The sequence below is a fragment of the Typopeltis vanoorti genome, chromosome 23 (genome assembly GCF_054136105.1).
Source record: "Typopeltis vanoorti isolate ZY-2024b chromosome 23, IOZ_Tvanoo_1.0, whole genome shotgun sequence".
NCBI lineage: Eukaryota > Metazoa > Arthropoda > Arachnida > Uropygi > Thelyphonidae > Typopeltis > Typopeltis vanoorti.
The window spans coordinates 59,863,971-59,877,316 of record NC_143571.1 but is presented as its reverse complement, the minus strand read 5'-3'; the positions used below and the strand labels follow the sequence as shown (position 1 = coordinate 59,877,316).

The 13,346-nt window shown below is 34.5% G+C and overlaps 1 protein-coding gene across 2 annotated transcripts in view; it reads left to right on the top strand.

Annotated features, from left to right (window-relative positions):
• LOC150093891 (sodium/potassium-transporting ATPase subunit alpha-like) overlaps positions 1 to 13,346 on the top strand; it is a 189,530-nt gene that overhangs the window by 159,594 nt on the left and 16,590 nt on the right. For both annotated transcript variants that reach the window (XM_090413198.1, XM_090413199.1), the window contains exons 17-19: positions 3,181 to 3,275; positions 10,435 to 10,609; positions 11,027 to 11,157. In XM_090413198.1, coding sequence (XP_090269324.1) covers positions 3,181 to 3,275; positions 10,435 to 10,609; positions 11,027 to 11,157 — 401 coding nt within the window. The remainder of the gene's footprint in view (positions 1 to 3,180; positions 3,276 to 10,434; positions 10,610 to 11,026; positions 11,158 to 13,346) is intronic.

Below are 13,346 nucleotides of genomic sequence, written 5' to 3'. Positions count from 1 at the left end.
TGTTTTATTTTCATTACACAAAGAAAAATAAGTAAGAATAACAGAGCAATGTAGGAAGGTAATGAGAATGAGTGGAAAAGGAAAGAATTTTGACATCGAAGTTGTTGTAATCTGTTAGACTCTCATGCTGAATCAATTTTTATTCAGTATGGGAATTTATCTTACCTTAGTAGTGGCATTTTGACAGATTATCGGATTACAAAGAGAGGGTACTAGATGAAATACAGCAGATGCTGACAGCACAAACAGTGCGGTAGAATATTGACATATCGGAGATAGTACAAGGGAAAAGAACTAGGATTTAAAAAAAAAAACTATAACAATTTTGAGGAAAAGTATGGTAGGAAGCTAAGTGAGAAAACAACGGTAAAAGCTAGCAGGAATAATTGGAGAGAGCAACAGGAATTAAATTTCTGGGAGGGGGGGGGGCAGAAGAAAACAAAAATTCGCTAAAGCAAACATAAAAGGTTGTGATTTAGTTTGGGTCTAAATTACAGCCGAAGCACTAAGCGAATGAGACTAGTGTGTTACGACTTTTCTTCTTCTTCTTCTTCTGCACTTTCTCCCACTTAAGTGGGGTCACTGTTGATGATGAGTCTCCTCCACATCCTCCTGTCTTGGGCTGTCACCACATCCAAGTTCTTTATCCTCAAGTCCTCTTCTACCAGCTCCCTCCATCTCTTCTTTGGCCACCCACGCTTCCTCCTTCCTTGCACATCCATCTGCATGACCCTTCTTCTCACATATTCGTCTTCTCTCCTCATCACATGACCACACTATCTCAACCTTGCCTCCCGTATCTTCGCTCCTAAGTTCGTAACTTTCACTGTTCCCCCTCACATAGTCATTTCTCAGACGATCCTTTCTGGTCACACCGCACATCACTTAAGTATTCTCATCTCTGCTACTTCCATCCTGCTGATGTTATTTTTCCTCAGTGCCACAGTTTCCATAGCATACGTCATAGCTGACCTCACTACTTTCCTATAGATTTTGCCTTTCAGATTGATCGGCACCCTCTTATCGCATAATACTCCAGCCATCTCCCTCCAGTTCCTCCAACCCTCTTGTATCCTACATCCCACTTCCTTCTCAGCTCCTCCATCTTCTTCCACTGTTGAACCTAAGTATCTAAAGTCCCTCTCCTTCCTGATGACATTTCCTTCCAGCTCCAGATCTGTCTCCTGGCCTCTGCCAACTGTGCAACACATATACTCTGTCTTACTTCTGCTCAGTCTCACACCTCTGTCTTCCAGTACTTTTCTCCATCTTTCCAGTTTAGTTCCCGCTTCTTCTCGTGAATCTGCACACAGCAAGATGTCATCTGCATACAACATTGTCCAAGTCGCATTTTCTCTCACCTCCTCCGTCACCACCTCCATTACAATATTAAACAGAAACGGACTTAATGCTGACCCGTGATGCAAGCCAATTGTTACTTGAAAACTTTCTGTCTGTCCCAGACAGGTCCGAACACTTGTCTTCACATTTCTGTACATCTCCTGCACCAACCTGACATATTTCTCCGGAACCTTCTTCTCCCTCAGACACCTCCAGACTTCTTGCCTTGGCACTCTATCGTATGCTTTCTCCAGATCAATAAATGCCAGATGTAGCTCCCGTTGTTTCTCTCGAAACTTTTCCATCATCTGCCGCAACCCAAAGATAGCATCTGTTTTTGATCTACCAGGCATGAAGCCAAATTGTTCCTTTGCCTCCACCTCCTTCCTCAATGTTCCATCAAGAACCCTTTCTAGTATTTTCATTTTGTGTTACGACTTTTAATTGCGTATATTGTTCTGGCCGGTTTATGTTTTGCGAAAGAAAAAACTCTGTCACCACTATACGAGACCAATTGAAATAGAAATAATAAATAAATACAATGAACATTCTTAAGCATAGTGTATTCATATTTCTTCTAGGAAAAGTTAATTATAGCGAGTTCATGTGGTTAGTCAGGAAGTGGATATATATATTTTTTATATATTTTTGTTATAAAGCTCCTTTCTAGGTTTCTTCTGGTAAACTAATTGCTATAAACGAGTATTCTCTTTTGCAATTTGTAATGGTATTTCCCCTGACTAGTACCTAAAATTCAGTTTTTAAGTGTCAAACGTTTTAAGGGAATTACAATTATGTATGATATATTTTTAAAATATGATTCGACAAGTATGGGAACGATCACAAACAATCAATCAAGGTATGGAAGTGATAGGTGACAATCAAAACACATGGAAGTTATTAGAGATAGCAATAAAACAGCGAATTTTTAATAGCATTCTTGTATAATGATTCATTCGTTCGTTTATGTATTATCATTCTGTTGAACCTACAGTTTTTTGGCTGTAACCTGAACGTAATTTTGATTCGTCTGATTTTATTACTGAAATGTATCCTTTTGAAGCCAAAAGTGAGTTTAGTTACTAAATTTTAGTTTTGCTTTCAAATAGAAGTTTCATTACGTGTCATCCAGCTAGAGTGGAATTATAATAATTTTGAATCGATTTTCCAACTTTCGACAATCAAATTGAAATGGTTAAAATCAAAATTAAGATAGTCCGACAGATCAAATATCGAGCATTGAAGATCAAGTTTGGCCATCTTTAATTCTTAGCCGCTGACAAGAAATGATGCAATCTGTTGCTGGGAAACCGCTGCCTATAAAAATAAATAAATAAACAGATTGACCAGTCATTCTTTCACTGGCTTAAAGTGCAATACAAACCTTGTATTGTACTATATAAGCTCTAACATGTGTTTAGAATTGAATGCTATATCATCCTAGTTTTATCTAGGCTGTATTAGAATCTGTACAGGATACGTTAATCACGCAATTAAATGCATACAATTATGATTAATCATTAAAATAATGCGTTCGATTAAATTACAAGAACGCGTTCTTTTCCATGTATTGGAACTCTTTTTCCACATCATTTTAGAAAACCATATGAAATAGATTTTTATATTTTAAAACCATAAACATACGTTTACTCTTCTAAAGATACAGACTCTGAAAATTATTATCGTTTAAATATTTTTGCTTGCTTTTGTTTATATTACATTATAAACAGTCTTATCAGTAAAAAATGCAACGTTATTTCTTTTTTGAAATCTTTGTTTAAATTCTTTGATTCATCCATGAATTTCCCAAAGCAAATTAATTTAATAACTTCGTATTAGGTTCCCGCTATTTCTTTGGCCTATGAAAAAGCAGAAAGTGATATCATGAAACGAAGACCGCGAGATCCAGTAAATGACAAATTGGTGAACGAAAGGTAAGTATAGTTGATTTTTGTTCTTTGGTGTTTTTCTTGGCTTCATTCTTGTCTGTTCCAACTCGTACATAGACGACTATCGCAAATAACGTCCTAGAACAGCGTTTCCCAGATTTTTCCTACGACGGAAGACTTCACAAATCCTGAAATGTTCATGGAACACCTTGGTTTTTTTTGTAATATATTAATAATTAATTATGACATAATCATAAAGAGTATTATTACACTTATGCATACGGTGTGACATGTTGACAAATATAAAATTACATTTAAATCAGTTATCAATCACTGGACTAATGAAATCTTGTAGCATGTTGTAGTTTCCTCAGGCCAACATCATTAAATTAATTTGTCCTGATTTTCATTGATATATCCCATTCTGATCACCAAAATTAATAATATTGTTATAAGTACTTATGCATGAATGCAGCCTTTTTCTTCTGTGTGCTGGTAGTTTTCTTCTCCTTTTGTACATCCAGGAGATCGCTTTGTAGGCTGGAGGGGGATGAATCACTATCTGTTGAGTCACAAACACCTTCAATAAAAGATTTCTTAACACCAAAATTAAACAACGTCTCTTGTCTCTTATTCATATTAAAATTTAAATATGTAGGCCTATTACTTTTAAAAAATCATGGCACTACGGTTTCGAAACAAGCACTTTCACCCTACAATACGAAGAAAGTATTCAGTATTACTAGATTTGAGAACCGGATACAGACTACCTTGATCTTCAATTTCAGTGGAAAATTTTTCTTTATACTTCCTTGCTGATTGGTCACTAACATTTGTAAAACAGGTGTTATTTCTTTCAGTTTTGAGAATAGAGGATACGCCGCCCATTGCTGTAATCGGCTTGCGGGCAATTTTTATGACCAGTCATAAACAGCGGTATTCCCTTTCCCGAATTACTTCCATGTTTAAAAATACACAGCTTGGTCACTGACATCACGGAACACTTATTCACTTTCCGCGGAACACAATTTCGGAAACCCTGGCTTAGAACATTGCATCTTATGCCTCCTGAGAAAGATATGAAAGGAATCTTGAATATCGGATACTACAAAGTCAGCCAGTTCTTGTGGAATTCCATCCATTGCGGTCAAGAGATATGCTCCTGAACTAACACCTGTTCTCTATTATCTATTCACTACTCAGCTGACATTCACCCTTCAGCATGGAAGAAAGCTCATATACAACTAGTTCCCCAAAAGGAGATAAATGTTTACCATCAAGCTATCGACCTATTGCTACATTAATTTTATCTAAAGCAACGGAGAAAGTTATCTACAGTCAACTTCTTTAACACCTTGAGAACTGCTGTCTAATTAGTGACCACCAGTATTGATTTCGTCACTCCAGATCCAAAGGAGATCTCCTAGCCTACGTCACTCACATTTGGACTCATTCCATGGAAAGGTTTGGAGAAACCTTTGGTGTTACTCTTGACATCTGGCTTTTGACAGGGAGTGTCATCGAGGACTTCTCAACAAGATACCATCATTTGGACTGCTTTTGTCCTTGTATAAATGGATCACCAGTTTTTTCTCGGATCGATCCCTATGTGCAATGGTAGATGGTGTTCTCTCCTCAGGGAGTGTCATCGAGGACTTCTCAACAAGATACCATCATTTGGACTGCTTTTATCCTTGTATAAATGGATCACCAGTTTTTTCTCGGATCGATCCCTATGTGCAATGGTAGATGGTGTTCTCTCCTCAGACTTTCCTGTCAATGCCGATATCTCTCAAGGCTCTGTCATTTCACCCATCTCTCCTTGATTTATATGAACGACCTGCTCTCATTCTCTGCAAACCCCATTCATAGTTTTGCTGATGATAACACACCTCCACTCATCCTACTCATATGACAGGCCTTGAGAGATACCAAGATCAAGATCATCTATAATAAGTGTCCTGAACACTTATCTTCACAGTATTCTTGATTGAGGTGAAAGCAACCTAGTCAACTTCAATGCTTCCAAAAGGCAGTTTTGTTCATTTTCCCGAAAAAAAAAAGTTCTGAGATCTCCTCTTACTTTTGATAATGCTGAGCTCAACAGTCAAGGCCAAATCTCTCTTCTCGGATTGACTCTTACTTCAAACCTTTTCTGGCACAATCATATCACAGCTGTAGCATCAACAGCTACCAAAAAACTTGGCATCCTTTTCTGGTCAAAACGGTACTTATCTGCCGAACAGTTACTTAATCTGTACAAATCCTAAATCCGACCAACATTGGAATACTGCTCTCATATATGGGGTGATGCACCTAAGACTTCCCTAAAAATTCTTAATGCTGTTCATAAAACGGCAATCCGGTTGATAAATGACACTTTCTTACGACGTTCTTTAGCCAATTTCCCATAGAAGATCAGTTACATAAAAGATCAATTACAGATATTTCCATGGCGATTGTTCAGCAGAACTAGCCTCATACTACAGCTGATCAATATCCTTTTACAGTAGAACTGCACACTCAGTGAACCTACTATTCCCAGTATCTTTCATTCCTTCCACCTTAATTCTTACGAAGCATTTTCAATGACTACAGTTTTCAACAGTTCAAGAAGAATATCAACAGATTACTTCATTCCTGACCCTCCCTCACACGACATCTGTTTGCTATAGGTTCTCATGCCCTTCGTATGCAGGATAAATAAATGATGTTCAAGAGTGTTTGTTTTTTCTGTGGCTGTGGTCAATGGCGTAATTATGGGATTCAACATTTCACTCCGCCTCATAATTTTGGGCTACCTTAAGAGTTTCCGTTGGGCTCTTACAAGCCTTCATTAATTCATCAGAGTTTTCATCCCCAACTTCATTGTAGGGTTTCGCGGTACATTAGCTACTCCTCTGCATATGACTCACCTTTAACAAAATGCAAGGCTTACTCACTATTTCTCAGTGGAAACTGAGATTCGCCATCTTGGTCTTCATTACTTCGTCTTATCTGAGGTATCATTCCTTCAGGACGTTTTTAGAAATTAACTGATTGGAAGATGGAAAAATCTTGGTCGAAATCACTAAAGAACTTTTTTCTGTACTTTTTTTAATTTAATAAAGACTGTTTTCTTCTAGAAACAGATAACAGAAACAGAAACACACATAACTGGTCACCTTGACGCCTAATACATCCAGTTGTAAACTAATTGGAAAGTACAATAAAGGACATACTACGTTGTTTGCTTTTTAGGGCACTTAGAAAATGCGACAGCGGATATGCTTGTACAAATATTATTGCAAATTAAAGAAGCCGGTTAATGACTTCTTTTCTAGTTTCCTGTCGCACCCATTTTGTGACCAATGAATAATTTTGATGAATCGTCGATTGGAAATATTGTCGGAGTGAAACTTTTCGAAATATTCCTATGACTCCAAAAATCAAGCATTGAGAAGTGCGAGATGCTCTGTCATATATTCAGCTCATTGCAATTCTTCTGAAAAAAGAAAGAAGCCATTGGACCATTGCAATACCTTCACTGCTATGAAGGTATACTGTTATGTTATACAGAATAATAATCGTTTGTTGCGTACATCATTCACTTCTTAGATATCAGAATCTACAGCATCGAGTAAGACTATCTACTTTTACAGATTGTCCTTCTCGATGCTGTTCAGATGAGCGTTGAGGCTAATGTTATCTTCCGCCAAAGTCAGAATTATGAAATTACCCTGGTGAGTGACAGCAAAGACAGTAGTTGGAGATAATTTCATATAATTAAAAAGTGGGAGCTGGTGATCTAATGGCCTTCACTTTCCAACACATAAAAAAATTACTATTATCATCATTACATACGGTTCGAATTTTATGGTTCTAATTTGAATAATCTTATTTCTATAATGGTGTGATATCTCTTTCAAAAGATGTCCTCTTTGATTTAGTGCCATTTGATATTGACCTTTATAGAACTTGTACAATTCCAGGCGATTTTAATTCTAGTTTGTTTCACTTTTTTCCATACTGAACAATTTACAGTTGTGATTCTCCAAATTTTTTTTGGCAACGTGCCAGGGATCTGCTGGTCAAACTTTGCTTGCTAGCGTCAATGGTGAATTACACGTTAGGTAAATGAAAAATATGATTGTAAATTTTTAACCGGTGTATTAGAAATATAATAAAAATCATTTATAAGAAGTACATGTATCAGTACGTATATCTATATTCATTTATGTAAATATATGTAAACATTATTGTTCTTTCAAACTACTGCTGAGTTAACAGGTTGCTGATGATGTTCGGGAGAGAAAGGTTTTTTTCTCTCCCCATAGGGAAAAGTTTTTTTTATTTTATTTCATAAAAGAAATAAACTTCGATAAACACAATTGACTGGCCATACATTCACCTCATGTCCGTAATTGCTTCCATGTTAATTCGATGTTAGAATCAAACTCAAATTTATATTATAATGAATGTTTTCATGCTTTTTTAGTATAGTAGAACTTCCAAATAACGTTGGACTAAGCTGCTTAAATCTCAGAGTAGAGGCATTTGACAAGCTATACAAATCAGACTTGCAATTTAATCTGCAACAGGAACAGGATGCCATTTCTTAGAAAATATGAATTATTTTCTCTTGGACTGAATAACGTTTAGACTCTCTGCGAAAGATATTTTTCTGTAATTATAATCCTAGCTGTGTGTTGAAGCTCATTATAGCGAAGCATTAACAATAAGCAGTACGAACCTTGAAATGCAATTTGCACTTTTTTAACCTTAATTTCGAGCCATTAGGACTCCCATTAACCTTCACTTTATTCATCTGTTCAGTTTTATTCGTGTAATATGAATGTTATATGAGCGTGAAAATGACACTCTTTAACTGAAGGGAGTTGGATCTTTTGCTTTTCACTAGTTGTCTGCGCGAAACGGGTTTTTTTGAAAGTTATTAAAATTTATCAGTCAGTCACTTCTTTTCCACACTGGATAACAAAGGGGACTTTACATAGAACATCATCGCGTGAAACTTCTTATATATTGCATAATACGTTTCGTGTCAGGTCGATTTGTAGATCGTACAAATTATTATTATTATTACTACTTTATTCACACAGTTGAAACCAAAACAAAATATTCAAACAACAATTTGACTGGCAATTCAGAGCAATTATTATTAACAATTTATATGCAAACGAGGGAGGAAAGTGTATTTTATGGTCATCATATGAAAAAGTAACATCGATTTAATCTCTTCTTACTTATCACTAAGTTGTACCCTTGGAGGCAATGCAGTTTGATAAAAACGAGGTTATCCTTATCATTTTAGACAGATCGCCATAGTTCATGTTACCATTATGCGCGATATTAACATGACTCATCAAATAGTATCAGAATATAACAAATATCATACAATGCTTTATGATAACAACAAGCAAGAGAGAATAAGACTAAACATTTTATATATTATTATTATTATTATTATTATTAAAATGAAAACCTCCATGGAGTCAAAAGACTCATCGTGGAAGGTTCCACTGTTATGTATATTTTGAATCTTTTGTATATTATTTTTCTATTTTGGATTTTATAAATTTTGAATTGAATTTTGTAAACATTGTTATGATAGTTGTTGTTGTTGTGTTTTCAAATAAGTATGTTTTTTGGCATATAAGACGAAATGTTATATCATGAGATTCCAGACCTTCATCAATACTTCACGTTGACTTTGGATTGATCATTAAATTTCTCATTATGAATAACATTAAAATACCTTTTCAACATGCAAAGTTCATCATAAAGAAAGATTTGAAATCTGAGTGAATCGATCAAACAATGACTGAAAAATTATCCAATCAAATCCTGAGGCGCATGCGTTCTGAATCTGTTTCCGTCTTAGTTTATGAATATTGTCATTACTAAGCGGACGCCGGAAAACTTAGGTTTACATCTGACTGACTAGAAAGAAAATGAAGTTCTTAGCCTCTAGTTATTTTCAGAAGAATGTAACTGTTCATGAATGCTAAGCAGTGGTGTAGCTAGAGCTTTTGTCACCCGGGGCGATCCCTGAGTTTGCCGCCCCTCTCAATACACACCAAAAATATTACAAAAAATCAAAACGACGTATAGGGAAATAAATTAAAACACTATGTTTATTTTTGAAGTAAAACTTTAATTTTAACATTCTAAAATGTAATTTTTCTTGCTTTTCTGTCAGCAAAATCGTCGATGACATTGGCGAAGTCTATTTCATGATAATGTAGGTAATTCTTAATCAATTTTATTTAGAAAAACTCCTCTCACAACTAGCAACACTTACAACAATTGGAAGGAAACTTTGCTGTAGTATTACAATAGTTGGAACTGAGTTCTCGAGACTGTATTTTAGAATTAACTGCAAAAGTTCAAATAGGTTCAAAGTGTTGCCCGGGGCGGATCTCTCCCTCCGCTCCTCCCTAGCTACGCCTCTGATGCTAAGTGGTCGACTGCATTATGAGTTGTTTTCTGTGAAATATAAAAGCGTGCTTCGTATCCAGAATAAGTGATTTCGCTACTTGTTCAAGAAAGAGATCTGGATACGAGCGCAGTCTGTGATGTGAGAAATGTGGAGTTATCCGGTTCTTGAAAAAAAAAAAAAAAGAAAACATTGGAGAACACACATACGCAACTTAAAAACAACAGGAAAATGAATAAGATCTTATTTCTTCATTCATTGTGTTAACGATATCTGGGCTTTACCGCTAGGACAATTATTTCGACTGTAGTCGTAGTTCCATTAGCTAGTGGACGGAAACCTTTGGAATATAGTGAGTTAACTGAAATAATGAATCATGAAATGGAAGTCCGTTTACTATAATTGCTATGTTTAAGACAATTATATAATTACAATAATGAAAAGCAATATAGACTCCTAACTAGGGAATGTCGTGTTCGATTATAGGAGGTATACAGAGCAATTTATGATGTAGACAATCGTTCTCAGCAAGGAAATGTAGTCACACTCTTACATCTTTTGATGTATACGTAACTAAGGGATGAATTAAAAACTTTGAGTGCATGAGTACGAATATGAGGAAATTATTCCTCTTCAGTTATGCTGATTACTTAATAATAATAATAATAATAATAATATTTTTTAAAAATTGGATTAAGCTCTACAAAGAATAATAAGGCGCATTTTCTAATTTTAAATGTTTACGTTCATATTTTTATCTTCACTTAGGTTGATATCGATGGCTTATGGACAAATCGGAATGATGCAAGCTTCTGCTGGTTTCTTCACTTACTTTGTTATCATGGCAGAGAATGGCTTTTGGCCAAAAGATCTCTTTGGATTGCGAAAGGCCTGGGATTCAAAGGCTATAAATGACCTCGAAGACTCCTATAGGCAGGAATGGGTAATTAGTTTGTTTATTTTGAATAATACATTTATAACAATCCAGAAAGATAAATCATATAACTGAACACTGAACAACTAACAACCTGCTCATTATATATAGCTGCCAAATGAATTTTCACCACGTGTGAGTTACTCTGTAGTATTCTTTATGCACTATTTCTTGTGGGCTGCATAACTGTCAGTAAAGGATTTTAGTAACATATGCTGATTGACAGTGTAGACTATGCGATATTGCATGCCTTTCTTCTCTTCGCTCAATTTTGTTTTCTTCGGGGACGATAATTCAGGGGCGGGGTGCATGCATGCATGCAGTAGTCATAAATATACATAACATTTTCTAATTCACATTAATATAATTATTTCGATATGAATTTTAATTATCACTGCTCATCTTTTCAATTTATTATTTTTTCAGACGTATACCGCACGAAAAACCCTAGAATTTACTTGTCACACCGCATTTTTTGTATCTATCGTGGTTGTGCAGTGGGCAGATTTGATCATTTGTAAAACCCGTCGTAATTCTCTTATTCATCAAGGAATGACGTAAGTATAATTATCGTTGCTATTAGAAAATCAATGTTAACCATTATTACTTATTTTTATATATATATAAAAAAAGGGATTCAAAAATGAAATTTTTCAGTAGATTGTTTAAGAACAATAATTCGCTAATTTTTCTAAATTTGGGGAAAATCTTTAGATATAAGCATACGAGTATAATACTCGTATATTTGAAGAATAGCAAATTACTCTAAAATGCACTTCAATTCAGAAGTTAACACAATCTTTGATTTTTGTCTTCACTTCTGAGAACCGAGAATAGAACTCAGAAGTGAAGACAAAAATCAAGAATTGTGTTAAATTCTGATTTTTTTAGATTAAAATAAAATGTCATTATATAATAAAGGTTTTTTTTTTATCTAAAATTGGAAGGATTTCCTGTGAATGTATTTCGCCGTGTTTTTCATTTACTGCATAAACATTTTGATTTAATAAATTAAATGAAGAATAATTGAACTTTTGTATCAATTTAAAGAGTTTTATTTGAATGAAACTATGACCCCCAGGTTCATTTAATTATAACTGTTTATTCAGTGTGCTCGGACTCGCATACATGTCCGTGTTTTTAAAGTAAGATTTTTTTTTTTAGTTAAACAATACTTTATTATCCGATGTGAATAATGGATATCCATAGAGATGCCTGTATAATTTTAAAAAAAAAATTTTTTATTACATATGATACATACGTTACATACATGTGATTACATATGATACAACATTGTGCACATTAGTTTGCATATGATACATACATTACATGCATTTGATTACATATGATACATACTTGATTACATATTTTTCTTTTAAAAAATGCAATTTTTTTTTTAAATTAAAATTATGATTCATATTGTGATTACATATTTACAACATAAGATTACCTATTTACAACAGGTTTAATTCTGTTGATATATTTTTTTTGTAATAATGAAATTCGTACAGTGTGTTTTTTCTTTCTTTCTTTTTTCCCCTGTATATTGTATTTTTTTTAACATTTTATTATTTCTCAGATAAATTACATACATTATATGAAGACAATTATGCATAACAAATACTTTCTCGTACATAAAGTTTTTTTTTAAATAATAATAATAACAATAACTGTTTACAACATATATTATTATATTATTCATAATGATGATTATTACAGATATTTCTTTGCAATTTTACACTCTATATATACAATATCAATGGATATAATCACTCTATATTGCATACTTTTGTTAGAGTTATTACATACATTACATACATTTGATTACATATGATACATTACTTACATTTGTTTACATATGATACTTACATTACATACTTCGGTTTACATGTGATACGTACATTACATGCACTTGGTTACATATGATACATCTTGGATGAGAACTAATTTCTCTGCTTTCATCCTCAAAGCTTATCTGAGGATGACACCAGTTGGTTATTATTTATTGGATTTTTTTTTTTTTGCTGTGTTGGGAAGCAACGAAATCTATGATTGAGAAATTCGCTCACGCACGCACGCACACGCACGCACGCACGCACGCACGCGCACACACACACACACACACACACACACACACACACACACACACACACACACACACACACACACACACACACACACACACACACACACACACACACACACAAACTTGGAATGTATTGATGTGTTGCTGAACTGGAAGCCTGAACGAATATATCGTGTTTCATTAAGTTTGTTGTATGGTATTTTGGGTGCGTGTTTCTTGTTCATAGTATGTCCTTAGAGCTCTTTTCAGACTGTTGTAGTTTGTAAGATTTCTGTATTCAAAAGGTAATTTGGTTATCATGTCTGGAATGTAGAAGTTTCGCGTGGCCTTTCCGTATTGATTATTTTATTTATATGTGATATAATTAGTTGTCTGAGGTCTTGTTATACGGTATGTATTTCTGACTGTCCTGTAGTTGGCATCGAAAAAAATATTTTAGCAAAGCTGCATAGTGACATAAATGTTTTGCTGTCAGTATTTTGTGTTCTGACATTGCAATGTATATAAGGTTGTTATTTTCTCTTTGTTCCCAAAAGGTCAGTTTTATCATTTTGTACTGTAGCGACATTAATCTATTTAATTTGTAGGGTGCACAGAAAGCATACGTTGTTATAGCGTATCTTAGTATATTTTGGCATAGTGCTTCGTATATTAGTGTTT